The following is a 23,660-nucleotide window of genomic DNA, read 5'->3' as shown; positions in this document are numbered from 1 at the left end:
TTTGTGTGTTATTTTCTTTCTTTCTTTCTTTCTTTCTTTCTTTCTTTCTTTCTTTCTTTCTTTTTTTTGAGACAGGGTCTCTACATAGCCCTGACTGTCCTGGAACTCACTCTGTAGAACAGGCTGGCCTGGAGCATTTGATTGTCTTGCCTCAGCCTCTCAGTGCTGGGATTATAGGTGTGCACCACCATGCCCAGCTTGAGAAAGAGCTCTTTGTTCCCTGTGCTTAGACTTTGCATCATTGTCTGGTGGGAAATGCTGTCCATGGCAGGCTTTGGTGGCTAGAATAGCCTCTGGAGAGGGCACAGCACCCCCATACTGAGGCCCTGCCATGGTCCCCTCTCATCTTGCAGGTCCATCCTGAGAATGAAGACTGGACTTGCTTTGAACAGTCTGCCTCCCTGGATGTCCGATCCTTCTTTGGCTTTGAAAGCACCTTGGAGAAGATCGCCATGAAGCAGTACACTGCCAATGTCAAGAGGGTGAGGGGGCGCTGTGCTAGCCACTACAGGAAGGAGCACAGGCTCTCTCTGCCACCAACAACCCCTGTGACACTGCGCTACAGCCCTGACTTTCCTGAGCCTCAGTCTTCTTGTTTCTAAAATAAACAGCGAGTCATGACTGTATCAGTGAGGTCACTAGTGGGAAGAACTGGCTTGCACTGGAGGCATCCTGACATTGTCTCAGCACTCCTAGTTCAAGTCTGGGCTACAGAGCAAGTTCAAAGTTAGCCTAGGCAACTCAGCAAGACAAATAACTGCAGGCATAGCTCAGTGGTGGAGCACTTGCCTAGCATATATGAGGCCCTGGCTTCAATCCCCAGAACCAAATCACAAAAAGAAAAATGTCATTAAGGTCAGGGGCATGACTTAGTGGTGCAACAACTGCCTGGAATCCACCAGTAAGCGGCTGTGGGTGTGACTCAGTGGTGTAACACCTGCCTGGAATCCACCAGTGAGGAACTGAGAGTGTGGCTCAACAGTAAAACAAAAACCTCCCTAGAATCCTCCAGTGAGGGACTGGAGGTGTAGTTGGGCAATAAAACACATGCCTAGCATGTAGAAGACATTGGGTTTCACTTGTAACATCACAAAGTCACTGCTTGGTTCAGTGGCCTCAGACTCCAGGTCAGATAGTGGCCTATTCACCAGGTGAACAGTCGGCCCATTCACCAGGTGAACATGAACCTGATGTGTTACCAATACAAAACTGAACTATTTGCATTTATTCTGTGTTTAGTCTTGCTCATCTCCACTCCTTTTGGCTGTGTTTTAGCTGTGCAATAAGTCAGAGCTGGGACCTGAGCATGTGTGGTTCCTCAGAGCTGGTGCAGTGTCCTCACAGAGCTGATTGCTTGGTGACATCTTTGGGTCTGTTGCTTCCAGGGGAAAGAGGTGATTGAGCACTACCTGAATGAGCTCATTTCCCAGGGAACATCTCACATTCCTCGCTGGACGCCTGCCCCAGTCCGGGAGGAAGATGCCCGCAATCAGGCTGTGCACCAGTGTCCCAGCTCCATGGAGACAGATGGTCCCAGTGATGCCACAGGCCCTGATCCTGAGATGGCCACAGCTGATGGTAGGTGGCTTCAGAGAGCCAGTGTCCAAGTCTGTGCTCTCACCTCTGGCTCTAGGAAGCCTGCCACACTGCCTGGCTCCCTGAGAGGAGGGAGAGGTGCTGTAGGTTGCCAGGCTTGGGGACAGTCTAGCACCCACTCAGCCTCCTCCCTCTGCTTCTCAGAGTTGATCTGTTTCTAGACCAGGAACTGACCTCTGGTGGTTCGAGGATATTTTTAGTTGCATGAGTAATGAAAGATCATGGTAGCAAAATATCTAAACGAACTAGAAGATGGAAAGTGAGAAGTAATGGCTGGCGGGGTTGGTTCAGTCAATAAAGTGCTTGCCTTGCATGGATTCATCTCCCCCTACAAAAAGCCAGCAGGCATAGTGGCACCCACTCATAATCTTAGCACTGGAGAGGTGTCAGCCGAGCCTAATTGGTCCTAACTGGAGAGCCCTAGGCCAGTGAGAAATTCTGCCTCAGACAAAACCAAGGAAGATGGTACTTGAGGAACCACACCTGAGATTGGCCTTTACATATGTGTACACATATGCACATGCGTCTGTTATACACACATGAACCCACAGACACACACAAAAGAAAAGGATGAAGATTACTTCCCTCTCTTTAGAATCTTTAATAGTTTTGTGTTTCATGAAGCTAGCTAGCTAGGGGCATATGGTACATGAGGGGCACCCCTCCCCCCCCACACATGTACACATGCATACTCACACTTAGAAAATATGGAACAGGTGGGAGCATGTCCTGCATCCTGTTTGTACTTCATAATTTCTCACTAATGTTGCAAGAATAGCATGCATACCCTCACATTTCATGGTACTGTATGAACCCTTCATGTCTTACTTGCTAATGCTGGTTCATTATTATCATTATTGTTTGAGACAGAGGCTGGGCCTGGATTTGGTACATAGCTGAGGATGACCTTGAGCTTACAGGTGCAATGCAGGCTATTTTAGCTACTTTAGAACTTAATACAAATCATATAGTATGTGAACTCAGTGTGTGTGTGTGTGTGTGTGTGTGTGTGTGTGTGTGTGTGTGTGCTCATTTGTAGAGGCTAGAGGACAACTGTGGGAGTCATTTCTTTCCTTCCACCATGGGTTTTGAGGATCGAACTTGGGTCATTGGGTTTGGAGCATATGCCTTTACCTAATGAGCCATCTCACCAACCCCGTAGTTTTTTGGTTGTTTTAAAACAGGGTCTCAAATGCCCAGGCTGGCCTTGAATTTGTTGTGGAGCTGAGGGTGACCATGAACTCCCGATCCGCCTGCCTTCTCCTCTCTAGTGTTGGGATTATAGGTGTGCACCACTATGCCTGTCTTAGGCTTGCATGTGCATGCATATATATGCACATGTATATGTTTTAATTACAAATATTGTGGTGCATTTTTGTACTCAAGGATGAAAAAATATATGTACTATATACATAGAACAGCATAATTTTATTTTGTTTTATTTTTGGAGACGGGGTCTTACCATGTGTCTCTGGGCTAACTGAAAACTTGCTATGTAAATCAGGCTGGCCTCAAATTCATTGAGATCAGCCTGCCTCTACCTCCTGAGTACAGTCCTAGGACCATGCCTGGCCTTATTTATTTATTTTTGAGATACATTTATTTTGAGATATTATCTCATGTATCTCAGACTGATTTTTAACTCTCAATCTTATTGTCTCTACCTCTCAAGTGCTGAATTTATAGGTGTACACTACCATGTCTGGGCACAGTTCAGTCTTTATTGGTATAGAAAGTGCTCATGACATGATGTTGAAAATGGAAAATAAAGGTTGGGAGTCGACAGTCTTTAGAACCTCAGCACGGAGTGTGAGAATCATCTCCACGCCAAGACCTGGAGAGAAGTCCCTGCCAGGGGTAACGTCCAGGTTTGCCCAGCATAAGTTTTCAAAACCATCTAAGTAGCCATTTAGAAAGATGATTTTGGAGCCCTTGTGGCTGTTTCCACAGCTAGGCTAGGAACCACATTCCAGAGCTCAATTGTTAGCAAGTAGAGAGGCCCCCACAGAGTGTAGGCCATGTGGTAAAGACCCATGTCACCAGATGTGTTAGCTAGTTTTATGTCAACTTGACACAAGCTAGAATTACCTGAAAGGAGGGAACCTCCATTGAGAAAATGCTTCTATAAGATCTGGCTGTTGGGATTTTCTTAATTAATGATTGATGGGGGAGGACCCAGCCCATTGTGGGTGGGGCCACCCCTGGACTGATGGTCTAAGGTTCTACAAGAACTCAGGCCAAGCAAGCCATGATGAGCAACAACCATCCAGGAAGCAACACCCTTCTATGGCCTCTGCACCAGCTCCTGCCTCCATGCCCCTGCATTGTTTGAGTTACTCTCCTTACTTCCTTCTACGACGAACAGTGACATGGAAGTGTAAGCCAAATAAACCTTGTCTTCCTCAATTTGCTTTGTCACAGTGTTTTATCCCAGCAATAGTAACCCTAGGACACCACATGTGGTGGCAAATACCTGTAGCCCAGCACTCAGGAGGTGTAGGAGTTCAAGGATAGCTTCTGCTATACAGTATATTTGAATCTAGTCTGGAGGACATGAGACCCCCATCTCAAAAAAAAAATAGAAAAAAGAAAAATGGAGGGAGAGGAGGATGCCCCCCTCTCTTCCTCTGACCTGAAACCCCCATTTTCCTCTCTCAAGGGGACAAGCTGGATGCAGACTACATCGAGAGGTGCCTGGGCCATCTCACTCCCATGCAGGAGAGTTGCCTGGTCCAGCTTCGGCTCTGGTTACAGGAGACTCACAAAGGCAAGGTGGGTGTGAGGCATGCGCTGTAATGACAGGGATCAGCCTAGGGCAGTGGGGAGGAAAGATGAGCAAGTTTATGCTATCAGTAGTAATAAAAATTTACATTTTGATTCATTTGTATTATATCTTTCTTATCTGTCCTTTACACATACGGATGTGACCACACTTCTGCTAGTGATGTTTGGGTTCTTTGGAGTAGGTGTTTACTATGTGTGTTGTAGGGTGCCTGGTAGCATTCCTAGGCTCCAGTCAGTAGATGCCAGTACCTTGTCCCATCCAGGTATGACAATTCGAAATGGCCCTGGCATGGGCATATGTCCCCTGGGGACGTGTGTGTGTGTGTGTGTGTGTGTGTGTGTGTGTGAGAGAGAGAGAGAGAGAGAGAGAGAGAGAGAGAGAGAGAGAGAGAGAGAGAGAGGAGAGAGAGAGAGAGATCAGGTACAATAGAGAATTATAGCTATATAGTACCATGCTCATTTGACCATGGACACACTGTCCTTTTCTAAGGGTTGCATGATTAATAAGGGTGATTTCAGATTGTCTAGATTTCTCCTTTAAGCTCTAGCTCCAGTAACATGTGCACCACCATATACCTCAGTCCCAAGCAGGACTCTGTTGTCAGCTCTATTGAATCAGAACTTCTTGTTTAACATGGATCGCCTACTTTTCCCTCCCCAGCCCTGGGGCCAGGCAAGAGAGTTGCTCAGTGCTGGCCTATGGTATGACCTGTCTGCTTCCATGTCTGCAAATGTAAAATGGTGACATTGTTCCTGTCATGTGGATCACAAACACAGATCCACATCAAACGCTTAGGATGGAATCTGGCTCAAAGGAAGAACCCCAGAAAAGACAGCTTTTACTAGGACTGGTTTTGCAGCGGTGTTATATTGGGAAAGGAGGAGGAGTAGAAATGGGAGGGGAGAGGAGGCAGAGTTACTCCAAGGAAAGGTGCTATTTTCAAGACAAACAGGGAGGGATGCTAGGCAGCCTTAGTGCACAGCTGTTCACCACAGGCCCGCCCCCTCCCTTGCTTTGGGCTACTTTCCCCAGCTGTTTTGCAGATGAGGTAGAATCTCATTTCTGTCACTTTGTCTGAAGGTGAAGTACCATTCTGTGGTCTTCTCTCTTTTCTGTCTCTCAGATACCTAAAGATGAGCACATCCTGCGCTTTCTGCGGGCACGAGACTTCCACCTGGACAAGGCCCGGGACATGTTGTGCCAGTCCCTGAGCTGGCGGAAGCAGCACCAGGTGGATCACCTTCTGCAGACCTGGCAGCCTCCTGCTCCCCTGCAGGAGTTCTATGCCGGAGGCTGGCACTACCAGGACATAGGTGCGTCCCACACCTGAACTGTGTGTGAATGCTGAGGACACTCTAAATGATGCACCCCATGCTGACACATCAAGTTCCCTTTTGGATTTCTGGAGCATCTGGAGATACTGTGATATGTTACCCAGCTATGCAGAAGGTGGAATAGGAATAGATTTTGGTCTTGGGAAGGTGTTTCTGCTCCAGGGCCATCACACGTCACGCTCTCGTCAATATATTATGGATTTACTTAGGTAGCCTTAGCAAGCTGGTACTAAAACAACAGATGCCAGCTCTGGAGGTTGGAAGTCTGAGATCAGAAGACAGAAGGACTAGGGATGTGGTTCAGTTGGTGGAGGGCTGCCTACCCACACAAAATCTTAGTTTGGATGCTCAGCACTTCACAGATCTGGGTTTGGTGGAACACATCTGAAATCCCAACACTCAGGAGGTGAAGGCAGGAGGATCAGAAGTTCAAGGTTATTCTCAGCTATGTAGTAAGTTCAAAGCCAGCCTTGGCTAGAGATCCTGTCATTCACAGACAAACAAGCAAGCAAGCAAGCAAACAAACAAATCAATGGAGTCCTTCCCAGCCTCTTTCAGCTTTTGATGGTCCTTCTCAATTTCCACTCCCACTTGACATGGTCTTCTCTGTGGGTCTCTCTGCCACCTTACAGGAACCCTAGGTCATTTAGAACCCACCCCACTACATCCAACCTGATGTTATCTTGAGGTCCTTAATTGACATCTGCAGCTCCGTTTACAACCTAGATCCCATCTAAAGGTTCTGGTGGACACAATAAGTTCTTGGGGGGGCACTATTCTTCCTATTGTAGGTACCCTTTCCAGATTTAAAAAGTGTAGCGCCACAAAGCCAATGACTGCTATGCTCTTTAAGATCTTTTATGAAAAATGCTGCACACGCTGCTAATGGCAAATGCTTGGTCTCCTGAAGAACACGTAGTTGACTTCTTATTCGTGGCTTCCATATTTGTGAACTCTCCCTACTTGCTACTTTGAAATCCCCAAATCTAGGAGTTTGTTTAAAGACATGTGTGGAATGGTAAAAATTTTCGGTGCTCTGAGGGGTTGGGCAGATGGTTCAGTCAGTAAAGTTCTGGCTGTGAAAGATGAGGCCCAGAGTTCAATCTCCAGCACCCACTGGAGAGCCAGGTGCAGTTGCATGTGTTTGTAGTCTGTGATGTGGAGACAGCAGGCTATCTGTGGCTCACTGGCCAATCTTGGCAAATTTGTGAGCTCTAGGTTTAACAAGAGATGCTGTCACATTAAAAAACAAACAAACATGATGAACACTGAGTGGTGGCTGCACACACCTTTAATCTCAGCACTCAGGAGGCAGAGGCAGGGGAATCTCTGAGTTCGAGGCCAGCCTGATCTCCAAGAGCTAGTTCTAGGATAGCCAGGGTTACACAGAGAAACCCTGTCTCGAAAACAAACAAACAAACAAACAAACAAAAAAAGGAAAGGAAAGAAAGACAAACAAATACAAAACAAAAAAATCATTATGGAGAGAATAAATAGACAAATAAATTTATTAATTAAAAGATATAGAGGATGACATCTGATGTTGACCTCTGGCCTCTACACACATAACATACAACACACACACACACACAAGCACACACACACACACACACACAGAGTCATCTAGCACATGGTATCTCTATTAGGGTTGGCCAAGCCCATGCTGTGTCTTCTTTTTTTCTTAAACTTTATTGTATATGAATGGATATTTTGCATGCCTGTATGTCTGTGCAGCACATGTGTACCTAAAGAAGATATTGAGTCCCCTGGAACTGGAGCCACAGACAGTTGTGAACTGCTTTGTGGGTGGGTGTTGTGATTGAACCCCAGGTCCTCTGGAAGAGCAGCCAGTGCTCCCAACCACTGAGCCATCTCTCCAGCTCATGTATCTTCTTGTATCTGCCTCATTCTAAACAAGTGTCCTTTTCCTGTGCCTTATTTGTGACATTTTTGTGTTTTGGAAAGATTTGTTTTTACGTGCATTTGAATGCTCTCTCTGTGTGTGTGTGTGTGTGTGTGTGTGTGTGTTGTGTTGTGTGTGTGTGTGTGTGTGTGTGTGTGTGTGTGTGTGTGTCCACAGAAGTCAGAAGAAGCATTGAATCTCTTGGAACTGAGGTTATAGGCAGTTGTGGCTGCCTGCTGTGGGTGCTGGCAACTGAATTCTGGACCTCGGAAAGAACAGTGTGTTTTTTAAAACTGCTTGAGCCATGTCTCTACCTCTCAATTTTTGAAATTTTTTTTTTTTGTTGAATATTTTGCTGTGTTTGCCTAGTAGTTCAGGCCTAACATCCCAGCTACTTCAGTAGCTGAGGGAGGAGGATTGCAAGTTTAAAGCATTTGTTGGCTAGAGTTCCCAGTTCAAGGCTGGCCTGGGAACTTAGTGAGACCCTGTTTCAAAACATAAAGTGAAGATCGAGTTGGAGATTGACTTAGCAGTTGGGCACCTGCCTGCGTGAGGCCCTGGCTCCCAACCTTAGTACTACATGAGGGACAGACAAACAAAAGTTCCAGTTAGAGCACAGGGTGGAGCACTGGCTCCTGCATCAGGACCTCCTATAGAAGATACTGTGCTCAGTAAGTTCCGTTCTCTGAGTTAGAGTGCTTCCGGTTTTGAGGTCAAGTGAATCCATGGTATGTATTATAATGTACTTAGGTAGGAATGCAGGAAGCAAGGCTATCTGGTGATAGGGAGACAAAAAATGTGACAAAACGCTCAAAGGCACCCAACTCCATATCCTGTTTGCCCAACCCAGAAGTCGTGGTTGGGCATTCAGGGTTCAGGTAGCTTCACAGAGCACAACTCTCACACAGTGCATGTGTGAGTGTGGAGACAAGAAGACAACCTTATTGTTTGGTGTGGGTGTCTCACTGAACCTGGAGCTCAATGATTAGATAACACTAGGCTGGATGGCCAGAAAGCCTCAGGGATCCTTCTGTCTCTGACTCCCCAGCACTGGTATTACAGCTACACACTACCAAGCTGGCCTCACACTTACAGAGACCCACCTGTCTTTGCCTTCTGCTGGGACTAAAGGTATGCACCACTGCTCATATGCATCGCTATTCATGGCTCTGCCTGGCTTAAAAACAAACCAAACCAAACAAAAAGACATGAACCTGGGCACTGACTAAGCAATCTTCCCAACCCTAAAAACAAAACAAAACAAAACGAAAAAAAATAAGGAAACTACTGATTTCAATTTTAGGCAGAAGAGGTATTGAGATGGAGCAGGTGTCCACACATCTGACTCAGGCTCCCTGCTCCATTTTTGAATGTGTCGTTGTGTTCAGTTTTCGTAAGGGGTGGCCAGGTGCTGTCCGAAGCAGGCACAGTAAGCGTACTTGGTCCCTTGGTAAACCCTCAGCATGACCTCTGCTCCTAAGAGGCAAGTTAAGTTCTTGTGCATAGCTTTGACCCATTCCTGTTGCCAACACTCCCCTAAAAGATATCTCTTCTATTTGCTGGTCTCCGCCCACCCGCAAAGATGGTCGCCCACTCTACATCCTGCGCTTGGGCCAGATGGACACCAAAGGCCTGATGAAGGCAGTAGGCGAGGAGGCGCTGCTGCAGCATGTGAGTGATTCCTTTGATGACGTCAGGGGCCTGCGGGCGAAGCAGCATAGTCAGCTGTTGTCAGTACCATGTCTGCTTTCTAGGTTCTTTCTGTCAACGAGGAAGGACAGAAGAGATGCGAAGGAAACACAAGACAGTTTGGCCGTCCCATCAGGCAAGAACCCGAGTTGGGGGCAAAAACCCTAAAGCAGGCTAGCTAACGCTGACTGCGCATGTGCGTGGCCAGGTAGCTAGCTAGGCGCTGTGGGGCAATGCTATCTCCTAATTCTTACAATAATCTGGTGAGGCAGGGCCCCTTTCTGCCCTGGGTTTTGCTGGTGGAGAAACTGGGACTCTGGTTGAACTAATTTGAGCTGTTCCTGGCTGGTTCCACCCTCGGCTCCATAGCTCCTCCTCTTTGCTTCCTAAGGCCAGCCTTCTTCAGCTCCTAAGCAACCTGTCCCCTCTAGTGACCCATTGCCTCCCTCTTCCTCCCGCACACTTCCATTCCTGGGCTGAGTAACCTATAGGGACTGTGGAAGTGTCCTGTGTCCCTGCTACCAGCCCTGCCTTCTTGAACCCTTTTGCTCCATCCCAGGTGCCTAGGGTGGGAGTTGGGGGCAGTGCTGGAGGTCCTGGGAGGCGTCAGAGCCAGGTAGAGCCCGAGGTCCTGTGTCTGTCACAGCTCCTGGACCTGCCTACTGGACCTGGAGGGCCTCAACATGCGGCATCTGTGGCGGCCAGGGGTGAAGGCCCTGCTGCGGATGATCGAGGTGGTGGAGGACAACTACCCTGAGACCCTGGGCCGGCTTCTCATCGTGCGTGCACCCCGCGTATTCCCTGTGCTGTGGACGCTGGTGAGCCGGAGTGGGGCCGCACAGCGGGTGGGTGAATCCTCCACCTGAATGATCCTGAACGATGGAAATATAACTGGATTATGGTAGGGGTTTTATGACATGATGAATGTGACAAAAGCCTGTGAAGCCTACACTTTCTATTTTATGCTTTTGTTCATAGGTGTTTATTCACGCGGGCATACATATATGTCAGGTGCATGTGCACATATGTACATTTGTGTGGCAGTCAGAGGTCATACTTGGGTGTCCTTCATCAGAGCTCTCCACTTTAGTTTTTGAGACAGGGACTCTCACCGAACCTGGAGCTCACTCATTAGGCTAGGTTAGCTGGCCAGAGAGTCCCAGGGATTCATCTATCACTGCCCCACCTCAATCCCAAGCACTGGGTTTACAAATGGGTGCCACCAAACCCTGATTTTTTTTTTTTTAAACGCGTGTGTTCTGGAGATCCAAATTCAGCTCCTTGTGCTTGTGTGACAAGCACTTCACTGACTGAGCCATGTCCATTCAGGAGGCAGAGGCAGGAGCATTTCTGTGAGTTCTAGGCCAGTCAGATCTATATATTGAGTTTCAGGACAGCCAGGTTTACATAGTGAGACTCTGTCTCAAAAAAAAAAAAAAAAGAAAGAAAAAAGAAAAAAAAAATCAAGTCAGGACTGGTAGCAGGATTCAGCAGATAAAACTTCCTGATGATTGTTAGCTTAGATTAACATATTTTTCACCAGGATGTCTTTTTCACTTAATAGTACTTTCTTGACACAAAATAAGTATATACATACATATATAATTTTTAATGATTTATTTTATATACATTGGTGTTTTGCCTGTATGTGTGTCTGTGTGAGGGTGTCAGATCCCCTGGAACTGGAGCTACAGACAGTTGTGGACTCCAATGTGGGTACTGGGCATTGAACCTGTGTTCTCTGGAAGAGCAGCCAGTACTCTTAACTACTGAGCCATCTCTCCAGTTCTAAAATGGCTATATTTTATATTTATATGATTTCCTTTAAGTTTTCTATCTTGTTCAACTCCAAAGGAGTTGTATAAACACACACAAGCTCAACTTTTGTAGTTTTGGTATGTTTCCTTTTTTAAAGCTAGGATTTTCATTTAGCCCATGGTAGCCTAAATTCACTACTCACCCAAGGATAACCTTGAACTTCTAATCCTCCTGTTTCTTTCATCAAGAGTGTTGAGATTATGGGCCTGTACCACCATGCCTAGCTTATGCCGTGCTTGGAATCAAGTTGGGGCAGGTGACAGGGCTCAGCAGGGAAGACTGCTTGTGGCCAAGCCTGACCACCTCAGTTCAGTCCCCTGGACATACTCCAGAGGAGAAAAAGAACTCCCAAAAGATGTCCTCTGACTTCCACAAATGCCTACACCAAAATAAATAAGTATATATGAAAAATGTTTTTAAAAAGATCAATTCTGAGCTAGGTCAGGTGGTGCATACCTGTAGTCCCAGCATCCAAAAGGCCAAGGCAGAAAGAACCCCAGTTTGATGCCAGTCTGAGACACAGAGTGAAACCCTTCTTAAAACAAAGCAAAAATCCCAAAACCAAAAAATAAAATAAAAATAAACACACCAAACCAGAAATAAAATGAAATGAAACCAGCCAGTAAAGTCCTGATTCCAATTCTTTGCTCTATAACTGGCCCTTGTCCTGCCCCCAGGTCAGCCCTTTCATCAATGAAAACACCAGGAGGAAGTTCCTCATCTATAGTGGCAGCAATTACCAGGGCCCTGGCGGCCTGGTGGACTATCTGGACAAGGCTGTGATCCCTGACTTCCTGGGAGGAGAAAGTGTGGTGAGTCTGGCTGCTGGTCCTGGGAACCCAGACTCCTGGGGTCAGGAAGCTGATGAAGAGCACCTTAGGGGATCCCCCTTACTCTCAAGTGGGGCCAGGGCTGGTTGAAGAAGCTTCCCTACAGAGGCAACATCTCTTGAGGTGGGGCTTTCCTTTGGTTCTTTCAAAGGCAGCGAGGGCTAGAGGGGTGGTGTGGCATTTAGGAGTACTTGTTGAGGCTGAAGAGATGGTTCAGCAGCTAAGGGCACTGGCTGCTTTTCCACAGGACATGAATTTGATTCCCAGCACCCACAAGAGGGCTCACATCCAGCTATAAATCCAGTCCCAGGGGATCCAATGGCCTCTACTGACCTCCATAGGTACCCTCTACATGTGATACATACACAAATATGCAAGCAAAACACTCATACACATAAAATAAATGTTCAAAAATTTCAAAAAGAGTAGTTGCTGTGCAATTATAAGGACTGGGATTTGGATTCCATTACTCATGTAGTAAGGCAGGAATTCACAAATGTCACAAATCCAGGGCAGGCAGACAGGAGTCCAGAGGCCAGAGGTGGCTTGCTGGCTTCTAGCCTTACCAAGAGAATTGGGTCCTAGGTTCAGGGAGAGACCCTGTTTCAAAGGAATAGACAGTGTGATAGATGCCCAATACCACCCTCTTTTGCCTCCTCCCACACGTGTGACATGTACATTAATACACACACACACACACACACATATTAAATAAATAAACTCATCTTTTTAAAAATTAGTAAATAAATGAGCCAGGCCCCATGGCCATTCTACCTACAATGCACAGGGAATGCAGTATCCAGACTCTCTTACACCACCTGGGAGAGCAATCCTGGTCCTGTTCTCATTCCCATGGCCATCTGTGAACACACCTGTCAGTCCCCCAGTACAGACACCAGGCAGCAAGCCACTTGTCAGTAAAATTGTTTTCTTAGGAACTCTGTTCGGCCTGACTGTGCTCCACTCTTGTGATACAGATGTATGGTTTCTTCTTGAGTGACAGGCCTACAGCTCTCTCAGGGACTTACTGAAGGACAGTGGACAAAGACTGGGCCCTGTTATCCTCTCTCCCCTTTTGTTTTCAAAATGAAACATGGAAAATTGTTGTGTGTCGATGCCTTGGGTCTGAGGCTTGGCCATCCCAGGCACCTTTGCCTGGGAGACATCTAAAGAACTAGACAGACCCGGTACTGGTCAGTTCCCATTGCTGAAGGAAAGATGCTGCCCCCACTTTGAGTGTATTGCAGAAGAGGGAACCATACCTAGTCAGACACCATGGAAAGGGCTAGGAGTGAATGGGTCCTCTCTCTCTCTCTCTCTCTCTCTCTCTCTCTCTCTCTCTCTCTCTCTCATTGTGTGTGTGTGTGTGTGTGTGTGTGTGTGTGTGTGTGTGTGTGTGTGTTGACACACAAATACCACATCGGGCATGTGGAGGTTAGAGCAAGGCCTGCAGGAACCAGTCTCTCCCTCAACATGTGGTTCCGAGGATGGAACTCAGGTTCAGACTTGTTGACAAGTGCTCTTAGTTGTATCACTAGATCCTGTTTGTTTTGCTTTTGAGAAGGGTCTCACTGTTTAGCCCAGGCTGGCCCAGAACTTGGGGTCCCCCTTCCTCAACTTCCTGAATGCTGGCGTTATAGACATATACCATCACACTTGACTCAAACATAGTTTTGTGCCTGTCAGCCATGTTCTTTTGTGTGATCTTGGGAAAGCAGTCTGGCCTCTTCCAAGGCCCCATTTTCCCTCTATCATGAAATGAGAAGAGTGTATCTTACCCTGCTATCGGTTCTGAGGGCTTCAGAGGACGGTGTCACAGGAGCCACTGCCCAACTCAATAGGGGTCACTAAGTGGTTTCAGTGCTCACAGGGCACCTAATGAGGCAACCCTGACATGCCAACCTTTTTAGTGTTTGAAACCTCCCTTCAGTGTAATGTTCCAGAAGGAGGCCTGGTCCCCAAGTCCCTGTATCTGACTGAAGAGGAGCAGGAGCAGGCTGACCAGCTTCGGCAGTGGAGTGAAACCTACCATGCAGCTAGCGTGTTCCACGGGACCCCCCATGAGGTGCCACTTGGGGCTGCCTGGTCTGAGAGGGCATGGGTGGGGTGGTATCTTGAATCATATTCCTTTAGATTGGGTATGGGGTATTTCCAGTCACTCAGTTTCAGCTTTATTCAAGAAGCCTTGGGACATGGGGTGGGTACAGAATCCCTGGGTGCCCTTACACACCCAGCACCTGCAGTTTACCCCAAGTGACCAGGCCTTTCAGAGAGGCGGGGTTCTTGGAGGAGGGGATAGTGGTGTAGTCTTAGCAGCTCATCCTGACCACAGGGAGATCAATAGACGACCAGAGAAGAACACCCTGACCCTGGGACTCCTTCACCTCTGCTCCCCTTATGCAGGTAGCCATGGAGATTCCAGAAGGAGAGTCTGTTATCACCTGGGACTTTGACATCCTTCGAGGAGATGTGGTGTTCAGTTTGTATCATGTAAAGCAGGCACTCAAGCTCAGTCCCCAGGAGTCTGGGGTTAGAGCCAGTGGGCAGCTGATTGACAAGAGCTGGGTCCTCGGGGCAGATTACAGCCGTGTAGAGGTGCCCCTCATCTGCCGGGAAGGTCAGAGCATTCAGGTATGTAGGTGTGGACTTTGGTTACTAACTCAGCATCAGGTATCAAGCAACTCTCCCAGGCCAGGTCTCTGGGGGACTGCTGTGGACAAAGAGGATGTGCTCCCAGTCTCTGGCACCCTGCAGGGTGATTGGGGAGAGAGGCCCACAGTGTCTGTGTAATAGGAGGTTCCCCCTCCACTCCAGAAGGCAACATGGAGGGAGGATTGGGTACTAAACTAAGAGGCAACTGGAGTCCTGGGGAGGTCTTGGAGCCTCAGTATCTCCAGGAGGAAAAGAAATCATTAAAGGGCCCAAATGGCTTAAGTGAGACTGGGGCCATAGCTCAGGCAGTCAAGTGCTGTCTTTCTTGTAAACACAATGACCTGTGTTTGATCCTCAGAACCCAGGTGGAGAAAAAGCCAGGTGTGGACACACATATACACACTCATGCACAAGCACAAACATGCACGTGGGGCGCCCCAAATGACTACCACTGTGCCATTTAAATCAAACAAAATTTCTTGTCTTCAAATTCAGGAAGCTACAGGTCTAGAGTCAAGGAGCCTGCAGGGGCTCCTTAAAAGTTTGAGGAACGGTTCTTTCTTGCCCCTTTAGTGGGTCCCTGGCTTGTGGACACATAACTTCAGTCCCCATCCTTGCCTCCTATGGCTCTGTCCTCCATGTCTTTGTTCTGTGCCTCAAGTCCCCTCCCCTTTCTCCTATAAGGATAGCAGTATTTGTGTTTAGGATTGACCCTAATTCCTTAGCTGAAAAATGGGAGAAGTATCCAAAAAGGTCATCTTTCTGAGGGTCTTGGTAGACGTGGATTTGGGGGGACACTGTCCAGCCCATGTCATCACCTCATGGTGGGTGGAGGATGGGGCTTTGGGACCCCAAGTCCCACTTCCCCATATGAGTTCATTACAGAAGAGGGCCTTCAGGATGGCCGGGGCTGGGAGAGGTGGAGGTGATGTCCCAGGTGGAAGGGATGGCAAGAACCAAGCTGGGGAAAGAAGCTGGAGATGTCATGGGGCTGGGGTGAGTTTTGGAACCAGAGGAAGTCTGCACAGGAGGGCAAGTGGTGAGGCCCTGACATCAGCAGCCAGATCTAGCACCTTAAGACCCTGGCCTCAGAATCCCCCCAAACAGCCCCACTATGAAGTTCTGAATGTAGGGCTGGGAGTCCACATCTCCTGCCCCCTATGACTCTGGCACAAAGGTTTGCATGGTAACTGAGAATCCATGGGTCTATGGCCAAGAACATGGATGTGTAACTGGGATGTAAGTTACCTTGCTTGTTCTCGTAATTCTCCCATGAGCCAGTGTTACCAATGGAATGTTATACCCTTACACACACACACACACACACACACACACACACACACACACACACTTTTTCTCTCTCTCAATCATACACATATACATACACACATTTGCACACATATATATATATATATATATATATATTTACACATAAACACACATGCACATATATGCACACAGATACACACACCCTCAGACACACAGACACACACACACACACACACACACAGACACACACACAGTGAGAGTCCTCTGGCTCCATGAGCGTCATGGACCTTACCAAAGATTCCATGGAACAAATGACTCTTGCAGGTCACAGCTAGCTTCCCACCATCCCACTGAACACTCCCATAGTGTTTCCTCAGAGCTGCCCCCTCTAACCTTCCCACTTCCCCCTCCCTGCCCAGCCACACATTCTCCCTAACACCCTCTTAGAAGTTTCTCAGAAGCCGTTGGATTGCAGACTTCACCTCATCAGCAGAGACAGCATCCCACAAACCCATCTGCTGCCCTGCATCCCTACACCCTAGTGTCTACTCCCCTACATTATGCAGGAAGCTCTGATCCCTGGGTATGGCAGTCACCACAAGGAGGCTTTGGAAAGCAAACACTTATAAAGGATTTCCTGGGATATTGGAAAAGACCAAATAGAAAGAGTCTCCTTTCCCAAGCCTGGTTACAGAAAATCCATGAAGGCTCAACCTCCCATCCTGTCTCCAGGAGAACCCAGTGCCCCATCTTGTCCTCAGGAGGACCCGGCCCCACATAGCATCAGGAAGACCCATGCCCTAAATCATCTCCAGTAGGATGCAGCTCCCCAAACTGTCCCCAGAGGGACTCAACTCCCCATGTTGTTTCCAGGGGAACCCATCTCTCCATCTCTTCCCCAGGAGTACCTGGTCTTACTGTGGGTTCTGTGTTTCAGGGTTCCCATGTGACTCAGTGGCCTGGTACCTACCTGCTCCAGTGGCAGATTCACAGTCCCTCTGAGAGTGTGGCCTGCAGCCTTCCAGGTGTGGGTGATGTCCTGACAGCTCTGCACAGCCCTGGCCCCAAGAGCAAGCTGCTGTACTACTGTGAAGTGCTGGCATCTGAAGACTTTAGGTAGGGGGGGGAGGCCTGGGACTCCCACCTGCTCTGGAGACATGGCTGCTTCTGTGATTGTTGACTGACTATGCAGTGGCCTGGGGTCATTTCTCCTGGGTGGACATCAATAGCCTTCTCTAGGAATTCAGCAGGCAGCCTGGAGGTGGGGAAGGCAATGTCTTTAATTTCTTCCTCCTTTTCACATTTAATCTTAATTTTTCATTAGTTTTGAGTCAGAGTCTCATGAAATATAGGTTGGCCTTGAACTCGTTATGTGGCTGAGGAAGGTCTTGAGCTCCTGATCCTCTTGCCTGCTAAGTGTTGGGACCACATATGTGCACCCCCATCCCTGGCTTTATGTGTTACTGGGAATCAAACCCCAAGTTTCATGCATGCCAGACAAGCACTTTACTAATGGAACTATGCCCATCCCCTTTTATTTCACTTGTAAAGAATGAATGTAGCTATGTGGTAGCACTTAAGAGGCTGAGACAGGAGGATCCCAAATTTGAGTTCAGCGTGGGCTACATAATAAGAAGCTACCTCAGAAAATCAAAAGAATCTAGAAAGTCTTTCTGGCCTGCTCTGCTCTGATATCTAGAGTGGGGCTAATTGGACAGAAGGTGCATCTTGGTAGCCCAGGCTGGCTTGGGACTCACAATCCTCCTCTTGAGTGCTGGGTTTACAGACTTGTGCTGTATTATTCCCAGGCTGTGTGTTTTTCTGCTCCATTCTAGTCAGTGCAGCTCCTGTCTGCCCCAGGCTTGACTGGTCCCTGGGAACCAGGTGCAGGGAGCTGGTAGCTCCTCTGCTTGTTATGGCATCACTGGCTTTCCCCTCTGCATTGGTTAGTCCCTGGAGTTTAGCAGTCTTGAGGAAGGAGCCCTGGGCCTCATTTGCAGTATTAACAGCTTTTGCCTGGGAGATAACTTAAGGTGTACACATGCTTCTTCCCCAGGGGCTCCATGTCCAGCCTGGAATCCTGCACCAGCCGCTTCTCTCAGCTCAGCGCAACCACCTCTTCCTCCTCTGGCCAGTCCCACAGTGGCTCAGTGGTGTCCAGATAGCTGGCTGGGAACCTTCTGGCAGTTCGAGTGCTTCTGGTATCGGGCAGTGTCCAGGATGAAAAGAGCCAGTCCAGACACCTGGGACTGTGCTGGATACAGACGATGCCACAGCTGGGGTGTGGGGACCCTACAGCAGAGATCCAGCTCTCTGCCTGTGTGCAGAGGGAGCCTTACTTCACCACCCTTGAGGGGACAAGGACTGACACTATACTTTGACTTTCTTTTAAATGCTGAGACCTCATGGATGCTCCATCTCCTATGCCCTGGATCTGGAGTCTAGGGCTGGGACTGACTGAGACTGGGTTGTGTCTCAATTACTGTGCTTCCAATAGGATGGCTCTTTCCTCAGGGAGGACTTTTCTACCAAGGGATCATCACTGTTTGGTGCCCTCCTCCATCTCCCAGGAGAGTGCAGAAGGGAACATCCCTTGTCAAGGTTTCAGACCACTTGGCTTGCAGGTGCCTGGGTCCGTTCTTAGCCAATCAGTCATCAGGGAGTGTGAAGGGCACTTGATTGCCAGCACGGTCTTATCTGGACCAATAACTGTGGTTTGGGGATAGAATGCAGTGCAGTTATTGGCCAGTTTGGATTACAGGAACATTTCTGGGGCCAATCACATGGTCTGGGAAGGGCAAGGTGGGCTGAAGGATTACTGGGGCACAGGTGGCTGGGGAGATGGTCACCTTAGCACCTGGTCATTTGTTTGTGGCTGAGTACTGTCCAAGGAGCTGTGATGGGGAGTTGGGGCTCCACTTCCTACAGGAAACCACCTGCTATGGGCTGTATTTCTGCTTTCTAGATTGTGGAGCACTTAACCTTGACTTGAGGAACATAGTTCCACCCAGGGCTTCTGCCTAGCTCCAGGCAGTGATGGGGTGATGGGGTGACTCCAGCTGTTCTTGTTCCCCTCCAGAGTCTCTTTTCTTCCTGAGGCGCTTCTCCTTTATGATTTTTTAAAAACTGAAAACTCTTATCTCTGAGTGACAGGACACTTCTGGTCAGCCCAGGAGAGCTTAGTTGGATCCCATCTCAACATGGTGCTAGGCATCCCCTGGGGGTGGAGATGGTTGTCCCTGTCCTGGAGTTGCTCTGACTCAGGAACTCCAAGATTGATACCACTTTCCCAGATACTCCATGGGAGTAGTGGGTCTTCTTGGAGACCAAGGGCTTGTTCTTTCCATTTCCAGGATCTGCAGAAGGTGAGATCACTGTTTATTGACCTCTGGCTAGTTGCAGCCTCCCTTTGGTGTTTTTGTGTTTTGCCTACAGTGTGGCTTGAAACTTGAGGCACAGCATATAGACATCAGGATTCAGATGCAGTTTTCCTTAGTCCACACTGTTTTCCACCTCCACCAACCAGCACTGACCTACACCACTGCCCCAGGTTCCACCTAATGGAAGATCTGATCTGTGCACGGCCTCAGAACCAACCTGGGCCAGAAGCTCCTCATTGCTCTTCTCTGTCAGCCTTGCTTAGAGTCAGGGTCATTTCTACAGCTCACTAGGCTAAGGGGTGGTTTCTGGCTGGGGGGCCAGGTGAGCAAGCATGGACTTCATGCTGGCACCCACCCCAAATCCAGAGCAGTAGGAAACAGAACCTTGAAGGGAGAACCTTCCATTGATGGAAAGCCTGACCAGATTCTTCCTTGTTCTGTTCTGTTCTTTAGGAATAGCAATGAAACACAGTGTGTGTGTGTGTGTGTGTGTGTGTGTGTGTGTGTGTATCTCCCAGAGAGACACCAGTTATCTCCAAATCACCAAGAGCAATTGGTGATATTTTCAATGATCTTTATTATTTTGATTATTATTGTTGTTAATTATTTGCTGTTATTGCAGTGCTGAGGTCCAAACTTGGGCCTTGATCATGCTAGGCAATCACTCTACCCCTGAGCCACATGTAGGCCCATTTCTGTGATGGTTGCTTTTTTTTTTTTTTTTTTTTTACATGGTTTCTTGTACCCCAGTCTTGAACTCCTGTAAGGCTAAGGATGACCTTAAACTCCTGGTCCTTCTGCTTCTGCCTCTAAAATTACCGGTGTGTGCCTCTACATCTATTGTTTGCAGTGCTGGGAGCTGAGCCTGGGGCTTCATACATGCTGGGCAAGCACCCTACCACCTCGACTCAATCCCAGCCCATATCAGCGATCTTTAAATGAGCTTCTAACTTGACTCAAAAACCAAAGCTTTACCCTAGAAGTGCTTTGGGGAGAAGCTGTCTGGTGGCCTTTACACATTTAGCCTCCAGACACAGTGACGAACAGAGAGCAACAGGGGTCTTGAAAGGCTTTGCCTCTCCCCACCCCCCAGGAGAAAACCGATTTGAATAAGAAGAATCCCTTGGTCTTTTCCGGCAGGTATGGCTGCACATTTGCCTCATGTCCTCTCCTTGCTGAGAGGCAGCTCCAAGCCTGTACTCACAGGGTTCCCAGTGTCTAAGAGAAAGATAGTCTCTAACTACAACCTCCCAAAAGACTCTGACTGGCCCTGCTCAAGTCACACATAATCCTTGCCCAAGCATTCCCAGACCAGCGGAGGCTGGGGACTAAGAAATCCCTCCGGAGGAAAGCTGGGTCATAGCACCAGCAGATGGCTGTGGTGGCATCCATTTTGTCCTCCTACATTGGCACTCAGGAAAGTCAGCAATTAAAAATAGCCCACGGGTGCTTGGGAGGTGACTCAGCTGGCTAAATGGCTGCTGCACAAGCATGAGGACCTCAGTTTGGATCGCAGCAGCCATGTAAAAAGCCTGCTGCAGCAATGCATACCTGCAATCCCAGTGCTGAGTGGACAGACAGGAAGATAAATGGCACTCACTGACCACTCTGTGTAGCTGAATTACTGAGCTCCAGACTCAAGGAGAGACCCTGTCTGAAAAAAGTAAGGTGGAGAGCAAATGTAGAGACATGTCAATCTCCAGCGGCCACATATGTACATACATATAACACACACATGCACAAAGTGTCCCCCCAGGAGGGCCTGCCAGGCTCCGACCTTTCCTTTACCCCAGGGCAGACAACCACATGTTATCGGTTTCTTTCTCCACTTTGTTCATTGGCCTATGGTGGCCAGATCAGAGTGTCCTACACCAATAGACTATGGTCTTGAAACCCTAGCCTTTCTTTCACTCACTGTGAAACCTTGTACAGATGACTTGACTTCTCTGTGCCTCAGTTACCTCATCTGTAAAATGGGAATGGCAGTGCCTACCTCACCAGGTTACAGAGGGACAGATGAGAACGTGGCTGGCAAGGCTCCACAAACAGAAAATACTTAGTATGTCTGGGTATGCTCAGGGAGAGGACTGTTGAGATCAGGGGGTTTGAAGTGGTGTGTTTCTATCCTGGAATCCCTGGACTTTTTCCATAACTCTGGAAAACTAATTGGTCAGCAACAACCACATCTTCCTTCTCAGTGAGCTGACTTCTGGAGACAGGGTGTCTGCTTGATCCTAGGGTTTGACAGAAGCATTAAACATATACATTTGGATATCATCTGCTGTCCACTTCCTAGAACCCTGGTGCCTGTCCTGGGTTAGTTCCAGAACTTCTCATCTGTAGCCATGTGTGGTGGGGCATACCTGTAACCCCAGCTCTTGGGAGGTGGAGGCAGGAGCATCTCCACACATTTGAGGCCAGTCTGGTCTGTTTAGTGAGTTCCATGCCAGCTCAGGCTGCAAGGTGAGACCCTGTTTCAAACAAACGAACAAACAAATGACCAAACAAGAAATAAAAACAACAACAAAAAGACCCAAACCCAAGAATTTTTCAGCTGGTTTTTCTGAGAGTCTAGTTGCAGCTGATCTTTCTGCCTCAGAAAAGTGTGAGGGCCCTACCCAAGGTTCAGCCTCGTCCCCTCATGGCTCAGAGCAGGGGTGGTGGTTACTGTGTGGAACACCGTGGCGCTGGAGCTGTCTCGTGGAAGAGCAGAGGATGACTCCTTCCCCTGTGTGATGTCCTAGAACTCAGCAACAGCATCTAATCGAGGAGGACAGTCCCCACCTGCTACCAGTACGTGCCATCACTCATTGACTTATTCACTCAGTCACTCCATCATTCATTCACCCACTCATTCACTCATTCATTCACTGCTGTTCTCCCATGGATTTCTCTGCAGCCACGGAGCAATGTGTTCTAGAGGAAGACAACTCCCAAGAGGGAGTAGGCTGGGCTTGGGGGAGGGCGTAGGCTGGGCTCGGGGCTGTGCTCAGGGCTGAGCTGCTGGCCCTGCTGACGTTTGCTTCAGCTCTCAACCCTCCCCTGAGGCCTCCTCTGGGAGCCTGGGCCAGAGAGGGCAAAACCTGCCCCAGTCTCCCAGTTGCCCAGAGCTGCTCTGGGGTGCTACTTCTGGGACATCAGGGTACTGTCTTGGCAGAAGCAGCCATTGTGGGAGTTTGGGCAAGGCCTTGGTGGCAGGAGGCACAGCTGCCAGGAGGTGAAGGTGGTTGACAGAGAGACAGAGATAGCTAGGGCTGACTACTCCTCTGCTGTTCCAGATCCTGCTGGACCAACCAAGATGTTTCCCGGGGAACATAATGTGAAACCCTTGAGCTGTTTCCTGGATTCCAGATTTTTCCGAAGACATGAACTCCTTTGAGAATCTAATATGAACCAGGACACACACAAATATGTTTAATTTCTATATCAGGCTTTTAAATATATAAATTAGCCTTGGGCAGTGCCAATGTCCTCTTATGACAGGATACCTCCCCTTTTGTCCCCTACCAGCACTTTCTGGGGGCACCTCCTACATAAACCACTTTTCTAGGTCCTTCTGGGGTGGGCCAGCTACACAGGACTGGGTTGAGAAGAAATAGGACTGAGCCAGGGATGGTGGTACACAACTAGAATCCTAGCACTTGGGAAGCTGAGGCAAGAGGATCCTGAGTTTGAAGCCAGCTTGGGCTATATATCAGGATGCTGTCTCAAAAATAAACAGACAAAAAGCCAGGCTTAGTAATTAATTAAGAAGGAGAACATTGCAAAATCAAAGACAGCCTGGGCTACACTACAATTTCTAGTCCAGCCAGAATGAAGGGCTCTAACAGGCCCAAGCACTGAAGATAGGTTTGTCCTTTCCTCGCCTTTGCTAAACTATTAGATTACATTCCTAAAGCTAGCTCTAAGATCTGTTCTCTTATTTGGCCACTGTCTCATTCCTGAGACTCAACACTAAGGTCCAGCAATCAAAACCCATTATTTGGCTACACTGCCTGACCTGTCCAATCAGGTCTTACCAACCCATCTTAGCACAGACTTCCCCCTTTCTCCTTAAAAATCCACTCTTGCAAAAACACCTTCTGCTTGTCGTCTGCCTTTGCCCAATCTACAGGCAGCTTCCCTCAATCCTTGCTTGTCCCTATGTGTAATAAATCTTTTGCTGAGAATTTGGTGTATGGGGTGTGTCCTGTACTGATCCTGAAAGGTCCCCCAATCCTTGAACAGACTTTATCTCCACAAAACAAAATTTGAAAGAAGGACTAGATGTTGGGTAGACAAAGACAGACTCTTGGGCAAATTAAAAAAAATATTCTGCAGGGCCATAGGGAGTTCACGAAGCTTAGTTTACTCAAGTCATTTTAATAGGATCCCAGAGGATGCCATGACAGACCCTTTCCATGC

General features: G+C 48.2%; 1 protein-coding gene across 1 annotated transcript in view; it reads left to right on the top strand.

Moving 5' to 3' along the window:
* Sec14l5 (SEC14 like lipid binding 5) overlaps positions 1-21,528 on the top strand; it is a 40,308-nt gene extending 18,780 nt beyond the window's left edge. Inside the window, exons 5-16 of the mRNA XM_027423956.2 lie at positions 354-482; positions 1,386-1,578; positions 4,256-4,368; positions 5,505-5,694; positions 9,201-9,289; positions 9,373-9,443; positions 9,954-10,125; positions 11,803-11,937; positions 13,886-14,020; positions 14,359-14,586; positions 16,814-16,992; positions 17,933-21,528. Coding sequence (XP_027279757.1) covers positions 354-482; positions 1,386-1,578; positions 4,256-4,368; positions 5,505-5,694; positions 9,201-9,289; positions 9,373-9,443; positions 9,954-10,125; positions 11,803-11,937; positions 13,886-14,020; positions 14,359-14,586; positions 16,814-16,992; positions 17,933-18,041 — 1,743 coding nt within the window. The 3' untranslated portion in view covers positions 18,042-21,528. The remainder of the gene's footprint in view (positions 1-353; positions 483-1,385; positions 1,579-4,255; positions 4,369-5,504; positions 5,695-9,200; positions 9,290-9,372; positions 9,444-9,953; positions 10,126-11,802; positions 11,938-13,885; positions 14,021-14,358; positions 14,587-16,813; positions 16,993-17,932) is intronic.
* Positions 21,529-23,660: the final 2,132 nt, after the last annotated feature.

This window comes from Cricetulus griseus, chromosome 7 (assembly GCF_003668045.3).
Source record: "Cricetulus griseus strain 17A/GY chromosome 7, alternate assembly CriGri-PICRH-1.0, whole genome shotgun sequence".
NCBI lineage: Eukaryota > Metazoa > Chordata > Mammalia > Rodentia > Cricetidae > Cricetulus > Cricetulus griseus.
Note: the sequence above shows the minus strand (reverse complement) of the source record. Positions and strands in the feature narration are given on the sequence as shown.